At 41.8% G+C, this 17,969-nt stretch overlaps 1 protein-coding gene across 1 annotated transcript; it reads right to left on the bottom strand.

Annotated features, from left to right (window-relative positions):
* Window positions 1-4,466: 4,466 nt before the first annotated feature.
* Window positions 4,467-12,351, bottom strand: TYSND1 (trypsin like peroxisomal matrix peptidase 1). The gene is made up of 4 exons (XM_072129608.1): window positions 10,840-12,351; window positions 7,664-7,794; window positions 5,788-5,973; window positions 4,467-4,849 (listed from the first exon to the last, which is right to left on the bottom strand). The coding sequence occupies exons 1-4, from the start codon at window positions 12,192-12,194 to the stop codon at window positions 4,632-4,634; spliced, it is 1,890 nt and encodes a 629-aa protein (XP_071985709.1). The 5' UTR covers window positions 12,195-12,351; the 3' UTR covers window positions 4,467-4,631.
* Between the last annotated feature and the right edge of the window lie 5,618 nt (window positions 12,352-17,969).

Below are 17,969 nucleotides of genomic sequence, written 5' to 3'. Positions count from 1 at the left end.
TATGAGGGGCTAGAGATATTTATTACTGGAGGTATTAAAATATAATACCTCCGGCCCCCCCTGTATAGGATACCTCCGGCCCCCCCTGTATAGGATACCTCCGGCCCCCCCTGTATAGGATACCTCCGGCCCCCCCTGTATAGGACACCTCCGGCCCTCCTGTATAGGATACCTCCGGCCCTCCTGTATAGGACACCTCCGGCCCTCCTGTATAGGATACCTCCGGCCCTCCAGTATAGAATATCTCCAGCCCCAATATATAATATCTCCAGCCCCAATATATAATATCTCCAGCCCCAATATATAATATCTCCAGCCCCAATATATAATCTGAAAATCAGAATATTTTTAGTTGCCCATGGAAACCAATCACAGCTCCCCTTTAAGATATTCATGAGCACTGCATAAATAAATCCTGCACCCGGCTAATGTATTACCGTAAGTAGGTCTTCAGTGCGGCAATAATAATTATTTAAAAAAAACACAACTGTACCTACCTTTCATTATCCCCCCAGTATGTGGAGCGTCCTCCTTCTCTTCCACTACTCAGATGTCTGGTGCCGGCATTGCAGTGTGTGAGGTCACACTGAGGCCCGATGTCCCGGGCGCTTGCGGTCTATGGCACAGCAGAGAGTGTATTACTCCTTTTCTCTGCCATAGACACCAATGCAGTGTGTAAAGCACTGCTCCGGTTACTGCCCAGTTCTCTGGGCCAGATAGTTCAGAAGAACCAGGGAAAGCGGGCAAATTCAGAGAAGGTCCTGGGTTATTATATGGGCGATTCGAGGAGAGACAAGCCTACTGGGAACATCGGGCCCTGGGCAGCCGCCCAAAATTGCCCATATTATAATGCGCCATTGATTATTGCTGGAAGTGTAATCAGCTGCGTTAACATTGAGACACATCTGTTTACACTTTGGCAACGATGAGAAATGCTATCAAATGACCCACACGCATGGTAACATGTAAAAATGCATCCAAAAAAAATTCATGTTTGAAAGCACCTTGAAATGGATCCACATATAGTCAGAGGCAGCTGCATTTTCTGCTGGTGAAGATTGAAACCTAGAACCCAAACTGTTGCACATGAAAGTTTTTGCCTTTCAAGCTCATTAGCATCATTTTAAAAGTTGATTTTAGAAAGAAGAAAGCCATGGATAACAACTATAGAAAAATCCCCACAGGCACGATGCCTAGATCTAGGAGTAAGTTTCCCTGGTTTATCATGATGGATATTGATGGTAGATTTCCTTTAAATTAAGATTCTATACATAACATAGATAAAGCATGTCTTAATATACTTCATTCCTACGTCTAATGGAGTATTTGTCTGTAGTATAAGCCAAGAAAAAGGAATATTTTGCCCATCCCAGGGGCATTTCTAAAAAGACCTTCACTGCAACCATAAAATCTCTTCCAACCACATACCTGTGTGCCAATCGCCGCTTAGATGAAGCTTGGTATGCAGGTGGCTGACTTTAGGACTGCAATGTCACATGACCTATTTGAATTTGTAAAGGGAAGACGCCTAAAATCCTTGACCTTAACCCCAGCAAGGGTGTATAGACCAGCGGACCAACCAGCACACAGTCCTAATAGGCAGTCAGGAAGAAAGTGGTAGGCTGGATCAGAGATATGGAAAAAATGGGTCTAGTTTCCAAAATCATTAGCAAAAGATAGGTCAGACCGGGCCAGTTGACAAATATTTATAGTAAAGAAGTTTTAGGTTTATGCCAGGTTCAACGCAGAGAAGCAACAAAAGATAAAACAGGAATAATTACCGGAAACCAAACATAAACACGGTTGATAACCATGAGGAAATATATAATAAATAGTAATAATAATAGTAATAATAAAAATAATAATAATTAAATCATATAGAAGTAGAAATTCCTCATACTTTCCGTGTAGCCAGAAGTCAGTCATCCCGTTTGGTCTCAATCCTGAGTCAAACACAGGGTAACCAGGAGACTCGAAAGGTAAACATTAATAATGGAGGTATAAGGAAAACCCATTTTTATAAATAGTAGTCCCCGATCAGCCCTGACTCAAAGCAATAGCCCACATTTACTAAGAACAGTGCAGTCTGTACTATGTGCAGTTTGCCTGTGTAGTGCGCAGGGGGCGCCACATTCACGATTCTGGTGCACGTTCTTCATGAATCTGGTGTCCGGTGCACTGCCCTGACAACAACTTTTTTTTTTTTTTTTAGTGCACCTTTAACATGGGGCGTGCAACACATTTCTGTCAGATTTGGCATTATCAATGTGGAGCTGCGAGCACCGGCGGAACAAACGTCCCTTTATGTGCAGAATTTTGTGTCGTGTGAAGAGTAATGCAGCCGCGTCACATATATGAGGCGTGGACACTTCTTAAATATATGCAAGTGCAAGAAGTTTGCACTCAAAAGACCCCATGATGAAGGCAGCGTGCCGAAACGCACGTCGGGGTGTCTACCCATCTTGGAGGCTGTGTACTCTTGGTGCCTAGGTAATTGTTAGATTGAACCTGTTACAGTTTTTTCTTGTCGTATATGACTCCACTGTGCAGTACCGTGTTTACTCTACTATTTCCTTTGTTGGCACAAGAGACTGATCCCATTTATCCATTTACAAAATACCCTTCTATTTCTTATGCCTCCCTGATGTTTTTAGACTTTTTTCCCCAGCATCAGCTGATTCCCTCTCAGCGTCAAAATGTCTGTTCTATGTATTTTACTCTCATTGTATGATTTTATAAAAAATACTAAATAAAGTTTCTTGTCTTACACTTTTCCATAAATTTTTCTGTGCAAATCTGTTTTTTTCTTCAAGTAGGTTTTGTACTCAAAAGAGTGTGCAAAGTCCACCAAAAAACTAGGGCAAGCACGTTAGTAATGTGGACCAGTGTGGTGAAATTTTTATTATTCATCCTTTCATATGGAAACTCCAATTAATAAATGGAGGCTCAAAACTAGTCTCAAAAATTTTGATTTCCTGACACTTATGTTTTTCACTCAAAGAAATCTACCATCAAAATTTAGCATACACACATATTCATAGATCCAGGCATGTGGTAAATCTTCTTATATCTCTTATCCATGGCCTCATTCCTTTTAAAATTATGCTAAAAAGTCAAAAGGGAGTTACCTGTGCAAGGACACTTCCCCTTTCTTGCTCCCTTGGCACTTCCCTCACTCCCTCTAGCTGCTACGATCTCATGCATTAGGTGGAGGAAGTGCTCCTGTGCAGTTCAACGGCATGTGGAGCTACAGCACGGAGGGGCTCTGGTAACGCTCTCCTTCCGGCTCATTGACACAATTTTAAATGTTAATTTAAAAAGAAAGAGGCCATGGATAACAAATACAAGAAGAATACCACAGTCATGACGTCTGGAACTAAGGCCCCCTCCACACTAGCGTTGCATTTCACGTCAGGGTGCAATGCGTGAAAAACTGACGTTTTTGGCTGCGTTTTTGTTCCATTTTTGCTTGGAGCCATTAGCGTTTTTGCGTTTTTCACGCGCGTGTTGTTACTTGTCGGGGGATATGCGCAGAACGGTGTGAACAAAATAGCATGTGAAGAACAATATATATGTGAAGAACACATTGCAGATGTATGGAAACATCTGCAATGTGTTCCACACACACATATATATTGTTCTTCACATGCTATTTTGTTCGCACTGTTCCGCGAGTATCTCCCGACAAGTAAGCAGATGTGCCGAACATCTGTAATCTATTCTTCACTGTGTTTTTCACTGTGTCTTTCACTTAAATGATCATGTGTTCACTGTGTTTACTGTTTTTATTCTATTCTTCACTGTTCTTCACTGTGTTTTTTTAATTAAATGCTCGATCTCGAGCAGGGGAATTATTCATGTCACCTAGCAACCAATCCGTTTAAAACGCATTGCACTCGCATTGCTTGCGAGTGCAATACGTTTTTGATGCGTCTCCACAGACCTGAATGGGGCGGAAAAAACACGCATGAAACGCAAAAGTAGAGCATGCTGCGATTTTGACGCGCGTCAAAACAAACGCAAGTACGCGCGTGAAAAACAACGCAAATGAGGAAACACCCATTGGAAACAAAGGGACAGAGTGCAATGCAAGTTCTGCGTGTCACTACCGCGAAAAACGCTAGTGTGGAAGAGGCCTAAGAGTAAATGTTTATCATGCTTGATTTTGATGGTAGATTTCCCCTAATATAACTAGTTAGAGACAACCGTTCAATATTAAAGCAGCACCACTGGTAAGTAGCCAAATTGAGTCAGCCTTCACTTGCCATACACACTTTCCAAATTACATGGTGACCATTTACATAAGTGCAATAAAACGACAGCTCGAATGCCAGTAATAACCTAAATCAAAATAATGTGGTTTTTTTACTAACTTTTATTACAGATTTGATGTTCTTATAGGACTTTAATATATTAAACAATATGATGATTTTAGTTCTCTAACCTGGTTTTTTTTCGAGAAAAAAAAAGTTGAAGATTTTGTCTTTAGGTGTTCAAATCTTGAATAGTTGGTGAAGAAACGGTCACCATTTTCAGTACTTCTCATATATGTCCCAAAAAATTAAATATACCGTAGATGGAATATGGAAAAATAATAGATGAAACGTAGTGCAGAAGAACTTGTGCACATCTTAGAGCTTGCTCTGAAACACTTTCTCAGGCGGTCTTTGCAGGCGCCATATATCTTGAATTGCACGTCCTGCTTTGTTAAGTTCTTCAAAACTTTGTAAATCCCCATACTGACTATACCTCTGAATAGCAGAATGGACAATAGTAATTGGGATACCAAAATTTAAATGGGGATATGTGGCACCTGTAGAGTTATCCCTTGTGTTACTTGCAACAATACCTACAAGGAGAAAAAGGGACATAAAATGTTTATTTTTGCAGAATATTCGATTTATTTTTGTTACATGAGAATGGAAGGGCTAATAATATTTGGAGAAACAAAGACTGCTGGGAATACTGGAGAAAAGGGGAAATCCGGTACCAGTGACTGTGGGAAGTTAGGGGTGCACTGCAAGGAGTATAGTTGAAACCGGGGGTTTGGTGGAAGATGATGGACTAAGTACAAAGTACTAAGGAGAGGAGGAATGTTTGACTTCATTTAGAAGAGAGAGAAAAAAACGATTGGGGGATATGGGCGAGAACTGATGTAACTGCTGGTGGTGGTAGGAGCTGCAGCTACTACTACAGGTAGAAAGACAGTGGGGTGGGGTACTTGAAGGTCTGTCCCTGGAAAGTAGTAACCAGTAGCCTTCTATGGAGCCATGGCCACCCAAACTACCCACCAAATTTCATACTCAGAAGGACCTTCACCCATGAAATCCTTGTACATCTTTTCCTGCTCTTCAGGACCATTGAAGGTCCTCCACAGGCCTGAAACCGCAGATTGAAAGCAGGCAAAAGGGAAACATCCTCCTTTCTACCAGAAGCTTGATTCTAGTACCATATGTAGGAAGTGAATTACAGGTAGGTACTTGTAGGCACTATACATACAGCCCAGGGCCCATGGCCTTAATCTGCCCCTGGTAGTAACTATCAACTCTGGTTGATAGTACAGACAACTGGTGACCATTGAGGGTCCCATCTCTTAGTTTGAACAGTCATGGGTGCTATGATGATACCTCCCTTCATGTTTAATTGGACTAGCAAAGTGCACTTTAAACAGAGCAGTAGCCTGTATGCAGGACCAGCATTGCATCACCAATAGTGGTCCCACTGTGGAAAGTTGATAATTTTGAATTGTAAAATTTATTCTGTATAAAAGGGAGAGCCATCTGTTACCTAGAAGATGTCCAGACTCAGCAGCAAACACAGGTCCTCCACTGGAACCTCCATGTACAGCAGAAGAAGACTGTAACATAACGGGGACATTACCCACAGAAATCACAGCTGACAGAACACCAGATGTTACAGATGGACCACATCGTTCACCAAGAGCCCCAAATCCTACAACGTAGACATCTTCTCCTGGTAAATTTGAGCAAATGTGGCATTAGGTTTTCGAGTACCTTAAGCTCATCATGGACATATATACAAACACGAAAAACATTCATTTTGATGGATTAAACGTCTTCTAAAATTATGCTAAAAGTAATACACTAAATTACATCAAATGTATAGTTTTATATTGGTGAAAGTTTGAAATATTTTATTGTTTTATGTTGATAGTCGAGACAACCTTAGCTTATTGGAGGGAACTACTTAGAAGTTGATTATTCATGCATATTCTCTACTTGTAAAGTATAATCTTTGGTTGTACTTGCATCTTTCTGTCGCTTTCACAGTGTTTTGCCAATATCAGACCTCCCATCAATTTACCAACCATCATGTAGATAGATGATGGATGAATCTGGTGGTGAAATCCCTTTAAAAGAGAATCGGTCAGCAGTTTGGACCATACAGAATTTCAGACAGCATTAGGTATTATACCTCAAGAGCGGTTTATCCATACTACTGTGTGTGTTGTTAGTAGCAGAAGGACAAATGCTTTCATATTTCAAAATTATAGTTGGACTTGAGGTACTGCTATGTAAGATCTCTCCACACAGCACAACCCCTCACCTCTGCTATAAGTCACTTCTGTATGACGCTTCTTTTTGGATACTACAGCTATGCACCAGAGTGCTCCAAGGGTATCCTGAAATATAAACGTCCTGCTGCTACTAGCAACACATACAATGGTTACACAGCTCTCTGGGCTCATACATAACACCGTCTACAGCTTTGTACAGTCAAAACTTCTGACAGATTCTCTTTAATTCAAGTTACCACTGATATGTATAGCAGTAAATACATAGTTATTAAGACTTCGCTATTCTTCTCTTCGCTAGCAAGGAAAAATAGCAAAGAAATTTTGAATATAAAAAGTAAAACAAAAATGAAAAAAAATTAAAGATAATACAGGCAGTCCCCGGGTTGCATACAAGATAGGTTCCATAGGTTTGTTCTTAAGTCGAATTTGTATATTTTATAAATGCAGATCAAGACAAAAAAAAAAATTTTTCCCCTGAATAATTGGAGTTTCCAATTTTTTTGCTGTAATTGGACCAAGGATTATCAACAAAGCTCCATTACAGACACCTTACAGCTGATTATTGCAATCTGGGACTATAGTAACATCCAGAGAGCTTCACCAGAGGTCACAGTGGGCAGAGGGGTCCGTCTTTAACTAGGGGTCGTCTGTAAGTCGGGTGTCCTTAAGTAGGGGACCACCAGTAATAATACGGGAATGCTTTACCAGATCACAAGAACGGGTGTCCTACGTCCATTATGTAAATGTGAATGCACAGATGTTGCTGCTCCGTTCATAGTCCTGAAGAGGTACTGAAGAGCCAGGAGCTGTATCTAGCTGCCTCAGATACCTATATGGATCTTGTATAAAGCAGTAGCACATCTGTATAACCTGTTAGGCATGGATCAGTGGTAGTACTGCCAATACTAATTCCCTATACTGTGGGTAGGTGACCACCAATGCACTTTTTACCTACAGATGAACGATTGATGGTCTTTCCTGAGAAGGACATATTCAAAGAGACTGTGATGTTACATGTATAAGAACAATTTACCTATGATATTTGCATGGATTGTGTTTTTTCTATGCAAATACCTAATTTTATTAGTTCAAAGCACTTTGAAGCAGTGTTGAATGGTATCAAACCTGTATGGTATCCAGATGCCAAGACTGCTTCAGGAACACCAGGAATAGCATCTTCTAGTTCCACCACAGCAACATCATACGGAGAAAATGCTTGAGTAGCAAACAAAACTCGACCTTTCATAGTCTGGAACCTGGAAACAACAGTTAACATGGTGTCATCATAGAAGACAATGAAAATACATATAGAAATGTCAGCCAGGAGTCTTGGGGACTTCATTCTTGACATAGGTGTGGTCACCTCATCATATATGACAAGGGAAACCTTATACTCTACATGGTTCAGCTGCCTTCATTGATTTAGATGTTACAGAAGGGTGTATGAGCTTTATGGTACCAAAATGAATGGGAGTCAATTGACAGAGAAATTCAAGTTCCAGGAAGTGAACACAAATCCTCTTGCTATGTCAGTTCTGCTTATCTGCTCTAAATTCGGGCCCCTTAAATTTATAAAATGTGGACAACAATTTTGTATTAAAAGGGGTTGGTCATTTAACCTGATTTTTTTTGTAGTATGTGGGAGAAAGGATATTAGTTAATTTACCAAAATTCATATATTAATATTTCTGCGCTGCTTTCTTGATATGTAATGTGAAGCCTCCCGTCTTTTATCTTGTCAGCCAGACATTCCTGTCCATAAAATGACCACAGATGGAGGGTCATGTGATCTCCATCTGTCTATGAGCAATCGTCCTGGAAGGACCTTTGTCTTATATTCAAGAATACTAACATAAAGTCGTGCAAGGGTGATTGCTCATGAACAGATTACAAAAAACATGAGGTAAAGTGGCCAACCCCTTTAAACTCACTTGTGTGCAACCTGACTTACCGACTGTCAATTTTTTATATCAAGGGAACACTTTATAAAAAGAAAACATTTGGTATTCAACATATATGCCCTATCGAGGGAGGAGGGGGGGGGGGGATTTACCATAGAAGCACCAGCACATGATCAAACTCTCAACCACCCTGCCCCCTTGTGCTGCATCCATCAGTAGCCTCTGAAATCTGCCTGGAGCAGAATTGTGCTATAACTTGGGCCTTTTGATGGTGCAAGCTATAGGTAGTGTCCAGTGATGGATCGGTGGCATGAGGGAGTAAATAGAGATTTAGTGGCCAACTAGACTGCCACTACAATTCCATACTTCAGTCTTAGGTTAAGACAGACCTGAAAACCGCAATCCCTGTTTTCAGGTCTGGGAAATAACGGGGTGGTGGTGATAGGGGTTCCATCAGTTACACCCTTTAATCTACAACTTTTCCATATCCACATGGCAGAGTCATCAGTAGCTAACCAACTGCATTGCATAGAAGCAACATAATAGAACTTAAAGGGGTATTCTCATTCAATTTCATTAATCTGCCATGTATAAACATTTCTTCAATTAGATGTTATTAAAAAATATGTTCCTGTGTGAAGATAATTTCTCATAAATGTAGTGATATGGTCCCTTAGAAACAAACTTAGCTTCCTCGGATACGGACACCTCTGCTGGAGGGATTGCACAAAGAAACAAATTGTTTTTGTATATAAAATGTCCAGGAGTTACTACATGTCCCACAGCCACCCTGTGGTAATGATTGCTGAATCCTGGTGGTCCGGCAGGACTCTATAGCGCAAGTCTGGCCACCGCTGCCAGAGTGTGGCGTGGTCGTTTCCGAGGAAGCTATCTGGTTTCTAAGGGACAACATGACTACATTTATGAGAAAATATCTTCACACAGGAACATTTTTTTATTAACATCCAATTGAAGAAATCTTTACAAAAGGCAAATGAATTTAATTAAATGTAAATGCCATGATGGGAAAACCCCTTTAAAGGACATCTACCACCAGGATGAAGGATTATAAACGTTTCCATAGAAACGCTGATGCGATCGGGCCGCCCCGGTGGGTGCGGCCTTGTCTGCGTGTGCGTTTTCAAACGCAGACAAAGCGGTGCGTGTGGCATCAGCCTAAGGCTCCATTGCAGAATTTTAAATGCCTTTTTTTTACTCTAAACCAGGACACTAGAAGCTAAAAGAAGAACAGATCCTGCCAGAGGGAGTGCACACCTGCATGTAAGTGTGCTTTGTTTACAATCCTTCATCCTGGTGCTTTATGTCCTTCATGTTTTGATAACATCTGCATTGATTAATTTGTAACAAAAAAACAGCAGCAAATTTGACAAACAGCGCTAGATCATTCACATAATGGACACTAATAGCACCAAGGAACCAAATTCACTATTATAGGGCCAGTCAGGTTTTATTAAACAATTTACCTTTACAGGGCCTTAAAGGACCATTACCACCAGAATGAAGCATTGTAAACCAAGCACACTGACATACTGGTGCATCCCCCATCTTGCAGGATCTACTCTTCTTTTATCTTCTTATTCCCTGTGTTTTTTTTTTTTAATAAAAAAATGGCTTTCAAATTCTGCAAATGAGCCTGAGGGGTTGTGGGCTCAATTGATGTTAATGGAGTCTGGAGCTCCTCAGGTTCATTTGCATAATTAAACTATGGCATAAGAAGCTTCAAGAAAATCAGATCCTTCCAGAGGGAGCACACACCAGCATGTCAGTGTGCTTGGTTTACAATGCTTCATACTGGTGGTAGATGTCCTTTAAAGGAATTTAACCATCAAAAATCAAGCATGATGAACCTACTCAACACTGTGACTGTGGTAATTTTCTTGGTTGTTATCCATGGCCTCCTTCCTCCTAAAATCAACGTTTAAATTATGCAATTGAGCAAGAATTTTGCATCTCCATAGCCATCCCCATTGTATCTTCATAGACTGTTACACTGTCTCACCTCCCTGCTTTTCTCAAAACACTTTTACCTGCCATCTGCCTGCTGTAATCTCATGTCAGAGGGTAGTTTCAGAAAACAGTGGGAGGGGGGGGGGATGTGCTCTTGCACAGTGTAACAACCTGTGAAGCTACAGCACCGAGGAACTCTGGTAACGCCTTTCAGGCTCATTAGCAAAATTTTAAAAGTTGATTTTAGATGGAAGGGGGCCATGGATAACAAATATAAGAAGATCACCACAGTGTCTGGATCTAGTGTCACTAGTTTATTATGGTGAATTTTGATGGTTGATTTCCTTTAATACCTTCTGACATTTTAAATATAATCTGCAAATAAATGCAGGCCTGAACAGGGCCTTAGATATAAAACTATGTATGACTCACCTTTTACAGGTTTGGTGCCCAGCTGGAATTCTAGGATGATAAGTCTTGACAGATACTTTGAGTGCATTTCTAATCACATGTCGGCAAGTTAACACTAATTTGGGGTTTAACAAAACGCCAGTTCCCCAAGCTTGGCCTGAGTCCACGATTACTACCGATGCCAACAAGCGCTCCACTGTTCCGGTGCCCATGTGTTTAGGAATATAGTGGTCTAACAGATGCAAAGTTTTCAGTTCATTTTGTAAAGCAATTCCTGTGCTTCCAAGAACTTTACTGATGTTGTCCAGGATGTTACTAAGAGAACAAGCAACTGTCAAGCCCACCCACTCGTTGGTTTTCCAGCAGAGGGGCGCCACTATGATGCCAATCAAATGTAAAGCTCCTTCTTCAAACAAAAAAATGCCACCACCTTCGGATCCTGGTAAACATCGGGCATCAGTCAGCAGTACAACATTTCTGTCTCCGGCTACATTGCTTAGGACACCTTTTGTTATTGTATTGAGAAAGATATCAGTATAAAATGAGCCGAACGGAGAGCCACAAGCGTAAACTGTACTTCCCTTTACCAGCCTGGAGGAATCCATGATGCCCATCTTATAAGGGTTTGGCAATGGACTCTGAATCTTCAAAACAGCAAACCAATGGAGGTAAGCTAAATCCTTCTGAAATTCACCATATTCTTTCTTTTCATCCTCACTGGAGAACACCCACCCATCTTCTTTCTTGAACAGTCCAGAGAAAGCTTTTTGGAAATCAGGACAAGGCAGAAGCATAAGAAGCTGCGCTTGGAGGTGTAAGCGTCCATCTTTTGACTCTGACATGGGGACAAGTCCAAGTGCAGATCTATGTTCCAGAACCTCATTCCGGTTCTTTGCAATTATCTTTGGTGGATTGGAGGTTTCCACTTGAATCAATAAATCTGATGGTAAGTCATTGGCGGAGAGCGCCGTACAATCCGGACTGGGAAAACAATTATGTCTTCTTTTCAGGAAAGGGAAGAATACAGCTCCTTGACAAATAACAATGCCAACGTTTCTGTCTAAGATCACACCACTGCAGCTCCACTGCCCATCACTCTCCGCACTGGAAACAAGATGATTGAAGGGCTTCTTGTCACTTTCACAAGTAGTAGGAAGTGTATGACTCTTATTTCGAGGGACAGGTTGTGTCTCAGAGACGGTGATCACACATGCAGATGACTGTGCCTGGACTAAGTGAGGTTTAGTCTTGTTCATGTTAAGATCTGATTTGCAGCACTCACTTTCTGCACGTGTAGTATGATGAAATGCAACATCCGCACGTTCTTGTCTATAATGTCCATCTGCTGGTAATGAGGCCCATTCCTTTAAGATCATGTAACACTGTAGGACTATATAGACTATACATACAGCATGGACTATGTGCAGACACAAAGTTCACAGCTTGTATCTGACCTGGAAGCTCTCTGTGAATGGCTAGGCCTCCCATGACTGCTGTGTCTTCCTCTCCCCATTCATAGGTTGCTTTCTGTGACACACTAGGAGTAATCCAGCAAGTCCGCCCTCTGGAGATTTAACCCTCTATGTGCATCAATGGCTGCAAAGTTCTATTCACATTACATACTACTAATTCCACGCATAGTGTCCTTTTACCTACAGCTACAATCTTATCACATTCAATCCATGTGCAATAATTCACCCTTACATTGCCAAACTGTGATAAAAACCGATTGGGATCCAAAGCTATGACTCAGATATGGAAATATTGAAACTCAGGTGCAACATTGTATAAAACATGATACATTATACCAAAATCCATATGTATATTTGTAAATGTATTTCCAGGGCTGTAAGAAAATTGTATCTGATCAGGATAAGAGGAGCAGGTGGTGTCCTCTGGGTGCTAGAGCTGCACCTAGGTAATCCTGAGACATGTAGTTACTTGTCTCACATTGCGTAAGAGCAAACATAATAAATAAATATTCTCCTTTAGAATTGAAATACAATAGTTCAACTCTTTTCTATGTTAAGGTCATGCAATATCTGTCATACAGAGGTATATATCTGAATGTGTAAGTTCTCAGCACCAGAGAAATGAAGAAGATGGGGTTTTAACTCAAATCTCCTACAAAAAGTCTAATTTCACTAGCCTGAACTGGCTGATAACAGAGAACAATAGGTTGCCTCATAGAGAGCAGTGATTGGAAATGGGGTAGGATTAGGGTGATGCCACACGTTGCATTTTTGTTCTGTGTTAAAGCATGCGTTTTTGTAAGTTTACCATGTGTTTGGCTGGTTTGAATCCTTTTTAAAGCTGCCTACACTTCGGGCGCGTTCACATATCAGGACAATAGCTAAATCATAAAATGTCACTTTTATTATCATTTAAAATAGTAGTAGCATTGCTAGAATGGGTGCTCCATGAAAAACAAATGTGTTTAAAAACACAGTGTGACACAGTTCTCTGGGCCTATAATGACCCCTTTTATATTGTTCTATACTGTAATGTACTAGGTAGCCCCACTGTAAGTAGTAGTGGGGTTGTGGGGAAGGGGCTTAGCCGCTTAGACAGTAAGTAAGGCGTTTATTCTCACGATCAGATTGGGCTTGGAGTGATATAGAGGGTGGTCAATAGCTGTATGGTCTTTAATCGTTATTCATGTGCTGTAACCTTTATCGCAGTTCATGTAAATGGTGTAACATGAAGCCCTATCCAGGTAGCCGCTAGCAAAAGAGCCTATAGCTTTTTTCTGTTCACTGTAAAAATAGGTGGTGTGATCACCCTATTAAGCACATGAATCGTCGCACCTATGTAAAGTACACCCTATATGCTGATTAGTAGTTTCGCCCTATTTCCCACACACCAAGCTCGCACTTGAAACACGTACTGCAAATACGTCAGAAAAACTGGAGCAGTTGACCCACTGCTAGTTAAAAAAAAGATCCTAACATTAGCCCCCCAACATGCTTTGCCAGAGAACTGGCTTCATCAGGGGTTTGGGCTAATAGGGAGACCAGGACCCAGTGTCTTGCATAACAGCAATGCCGTGTACCGATCGCATGAGTTTCCATACAAACACATATGCGATTGAGCCAAGGCCTGAGCCCTGTGCGCTAGCGCTGCGTTTGTAAATGTAGCATTAGCGGTACCTGTGACTGCACCCTTTTGAGATTTTTTGGGCTTGCCGGATTTATCATAGTGGTTGATATATGAGGCATGTGAGAATGGGTTTTTTTTGTGCACAAAAGCTGCAAACTATTGCATGTTCTGGACTACAGTTCATTTGCAGCCAAAAATTGTGACTTTTTACCGCAGTTGCTCAGATATTTGTGACATTTTCAGATTCTGGCATCTGGATTTTATAAGATGAATCAGGCGCAACAGTATAAGGTTGGTGGCACACGTGGCGTTTTGAACCCGTTTTTAAGCAATCCGTTAAAAAACACATGCAGACTAAAAACCGGTTAAAAACGCTAATGTGCGAAACCACCCTCAGTGCTTTAAGTTGCGTTTTGGTTGCGTTTATGCTGCTTTTTGAAATGCATTACAGCAAATGAGGAGAGGTGATTTACATACTTACATGACTTTTGTGTTTACAAAACACAGTGTAAGGCTACATGTACACGAATGTATGGGGGACGTATATACGGCGTATATAAACGTCCCCCATACACTTCAATGGCCTCATGTCGCCGTACGGGAGCGGTACGGTGCTGCACATGTGCGGCGCCGTACCATTCCCTAGCCCGTTGAAAGATAGGACATGTCCTGTCTTTCGACGGAATATGGCGCCTTTGAGCTATGGAGAAGGGCGGGGGTGAGCAGAGCTCCTCTCCCCGACGCCAATGTATGCCCGCCATAATATGCATCTGCAAAGAGTTTGTATGTTCACTTCAGGTCCTCAGGTTTCCTCCCACACTCCAAAACATACTGGTAGGTTTATTAGATTGTGAGTCCCATTGGGGACAGGGACCGATTCGTGCTTTGTGCAGCGCTGCCTAATCTGTGTGCGTTATATAAATAAAGGAATTATTATTAGTTTGATAACTGCAACCCCCCCCATGTGTTTGCCACATTTCACACATTGATCACTCGGATGGGATGGGAATCCAACCCGCACCAACAGGTCTGTGAAGCACATGTGGCCTGTCAAGCTATGAGTTGCAATCCTGTCAGTACTGCTCCAGGGTCCCATCCTGCCGCTCTGCGTCCTGACTACTGAAGCTGGTTGTATGCATCAGGGCGCGTTCACACGTTCCGCTAGCGCCACGTTCATAACGTGACGCTAGTGCACAGGGAGTTTGGGGCGATCGCATATGCTTTTCCAGAGAAACGCATGCGATCGGGTTATTAATCGCATGCGTTTCCCGGGAAACGCATTTGCGATTGGCCCGAGCCCCACCCACTGTGCGATAGCGGAACGTGTGAATGCGCCCTCAGGGTAAGGACATAGAACAGAGCGGCCCAGGGGAGCAGGACAGGACGCAGAAATTTTAAGTACTGTTCTGCTATCAGGTCCTCTCCTGCTCCTGGCACAGCTCTTCCCTGGGTCCTGATGCTGGCGCATACATGGAGGAGAGAAGCTGAAGTGTGGTGCAGGGTGCATATTCAATTCTATAGGGGGTCTCTAGTATTACTTGTTTTATGCTGGGAAGGAGGTGTTTAAAAGTGTAGGATCCACGTTTTTAATAATAAAACAATAAAAAAAAATTGGGAGACCAGGTGATTGATTCAAAATTTTAATATGATACCCTCAGACCCTATCAAAACCTACACCATTGTAGTTGTGTCATTCCATTTTTAAGGTTAAGATCCACATCAGGGAAGATTTCACATAAAAGAGAGACTTCTAGAAAGGATATTTCACACCATATGTGAGGGTGCTGCTAGATTAGTGGGATAAAAGTTGATGACAGGTTCCCTTTAAAAGTTACCGTATATACGCCAGTATATGATGAGATTTTCAGCACAAAAAAAAAATTGTGTACTCACCTTCCGACGAACCCCCCCCAGCAGGTCTTCTTCTTTCCATGGATGTACCGCCTTCGGCTATGTGCGTTGCTCGCGTCATGACGTCAGCTGCTTACCAACATTCTAGTGTGTGCACCGCTATTGGTACACACTGTCGCACCAGCGAGTGGCTAATGTCATGGTGTGTGCGACTGCACCGAGCTGAAGCCAGAACATCCATGGAAAAAAGAGGACCTGTCGGGGTGGGGCTGCAGTCTGTATACTAGGAGGCTGCTGGATATACACTGGAGGGCAGGGGCTGGCAGGCTACATACTAGGCTTCTACTCGAGTCAATAGGTTTTCCCAGTTTTGTGTTAAAATTAGGTGCCTCAGCATATACTCGAGTATATACAGTAGTTCACTATACATAAACATTAAAGGATGTATTCTTCACCCATTTGCAGTTCTTTGCTTGTATATATTGCTGTTGTGCTTGTAACATTCCTATCTATCAGGTTTCTAGGGCCGGCACTGCTTATACAGCAGATACTCGAGCCAGAATGTCTATTTATAAAGAGATTGCACATCACCTCATTGTCGTCTTCTAGACAGTGGTATAAGCAGGTAGTGAAGTATAGACATACACACCAGACCAGGCCGTGTAGTAAAGGCACACAACTCATGTAGTGGACCACGTCGTACCGGTTGCTGCTTGGAGGACTTTGGTTGATAACGTTGATGGCCAAGGCTCAAGGTTCTTGTAACAAACTGTTGCTAAACTTTGCCTTACTAGTTGCATTGCAGACATCAGCAGGTTTCATTTAATAACCACCCATATCTGCTTGTCACTTGTTTTTTTCTGCTGCAGTCACTTAATTACAGTACTTGGATTTTATATTTATTTTTTAAAATAATTTAAAGGGTTGTACCAACGTTGAAAGCTATCTCCTATCCACAGGGTAGAAGCAGCTTTTCGGTGAGGATGTGACTACTGGGACCCCAAGTTCCCCTGAGAACATGGGTCTCCGCCTCACTAACAACCAGAAAGGCAGGACAAGTATGGGAGCACAGAACTCGGCTACCTCCAATCCCATATTATTGGGAGTAATATGCAGATGGCCAAGCATATTCCGGGCCAATGTTCCAGTTATCTTTATCCACAGGTAAGAATATAACAGGTTGATTGTCCAACAACTAGGCCCCCACTAATCAAAACAACAGGGGTATCATTCCCTGCTATTTTACGCTCTTTGGAAGTCCCATAGAGTGAATGGAACATCTCAGCCAAAATAAAACCTGGGGAAAGTGTTCCCACCGCTGTGATTGGGATACCTTGCACTCAGCACATTATCCTTTTTTGCTACTTGTGCAACATCAGGCCGCAAACACAGACCCATGGATCATCTGCATGTGAGCTCCTCTAACATGTCACCTACTATAGAAAGAGACAAAACAGAACCAGCTTCATAGTTTTAGGGTCCCTCCTGCGATTACCCATTGAAGCAAGATTGTGTCTACATCCCATTCTAAAAAAAGGAAAAAAAAAAAAAAAATGCCACACGTGAATGCGGCCCGAGGTTTGAGCAGTCAGGATATTTGGAAAAAATTTAATAAATGTGCTGGGCTTTTTTTTTCCCTGTGCAGAAATTGTTGTATGATGCAGAAAATAAATAAATGACCATGGTCATTCCTCTGCCTAGGTATGTTTTTTTTTGTTTTTACATTGAAATCCAAAGGTTTGTAAAAATCTACAAGAAATCCACAAATGATCTTTGTATTGATGTGGATTTCATGCAGATTTAGCCTGGAAAATCACATTTGCCAACTTCCCCCCCCCCCCAACCAAAAAAACAAAACACTTAATTGACCAAAACGATCCCCTTAGCTTCCTTTTTTTGGCCTGTATCTTTTTCTGTTCAGCAATGAAAAGACATATGCTTCCTATACTTTACAAAAGGAGATCTCTTCCAAAACTAGTCACCTTTCAAGGGATCGAGCCACAATACACAGATGCAGAAGGCACAGCGTCTCTGCTCGGGATCACTCAGACTCATGAGGTGCAGCCCAAGTGACCATTTGACACTGTGTGAAACTCAGTTTGGGCTGATCAATCCGGTCAACACACAAACACCAAAACCGGTCCTGGAGTAGCACTACTAAGCTGAAATGTGTAAAATGGGGCCAAAAAACAATTCACAAG

The sequence above is a fragment of the Engystomops pustulosus genome, chromosome 11, assembly GCF_040894005.1.
Source record: "Engystomops pustulosus chromosome 11, aEngPut4.maternal, whole genome shotgun sequence".
NCBI classification, from domain to species: Eukaryota; Metazoa; Chordata; class Amphibia; order Anura; family Leptodactylidae; genus Engystomops; species Engystomops pustulosus.
The sequence above is the reverse complement of the archived record's forward strand: the minus strand, read 5'-3'. Positions and strand labels throughout refer to the sequence as shown.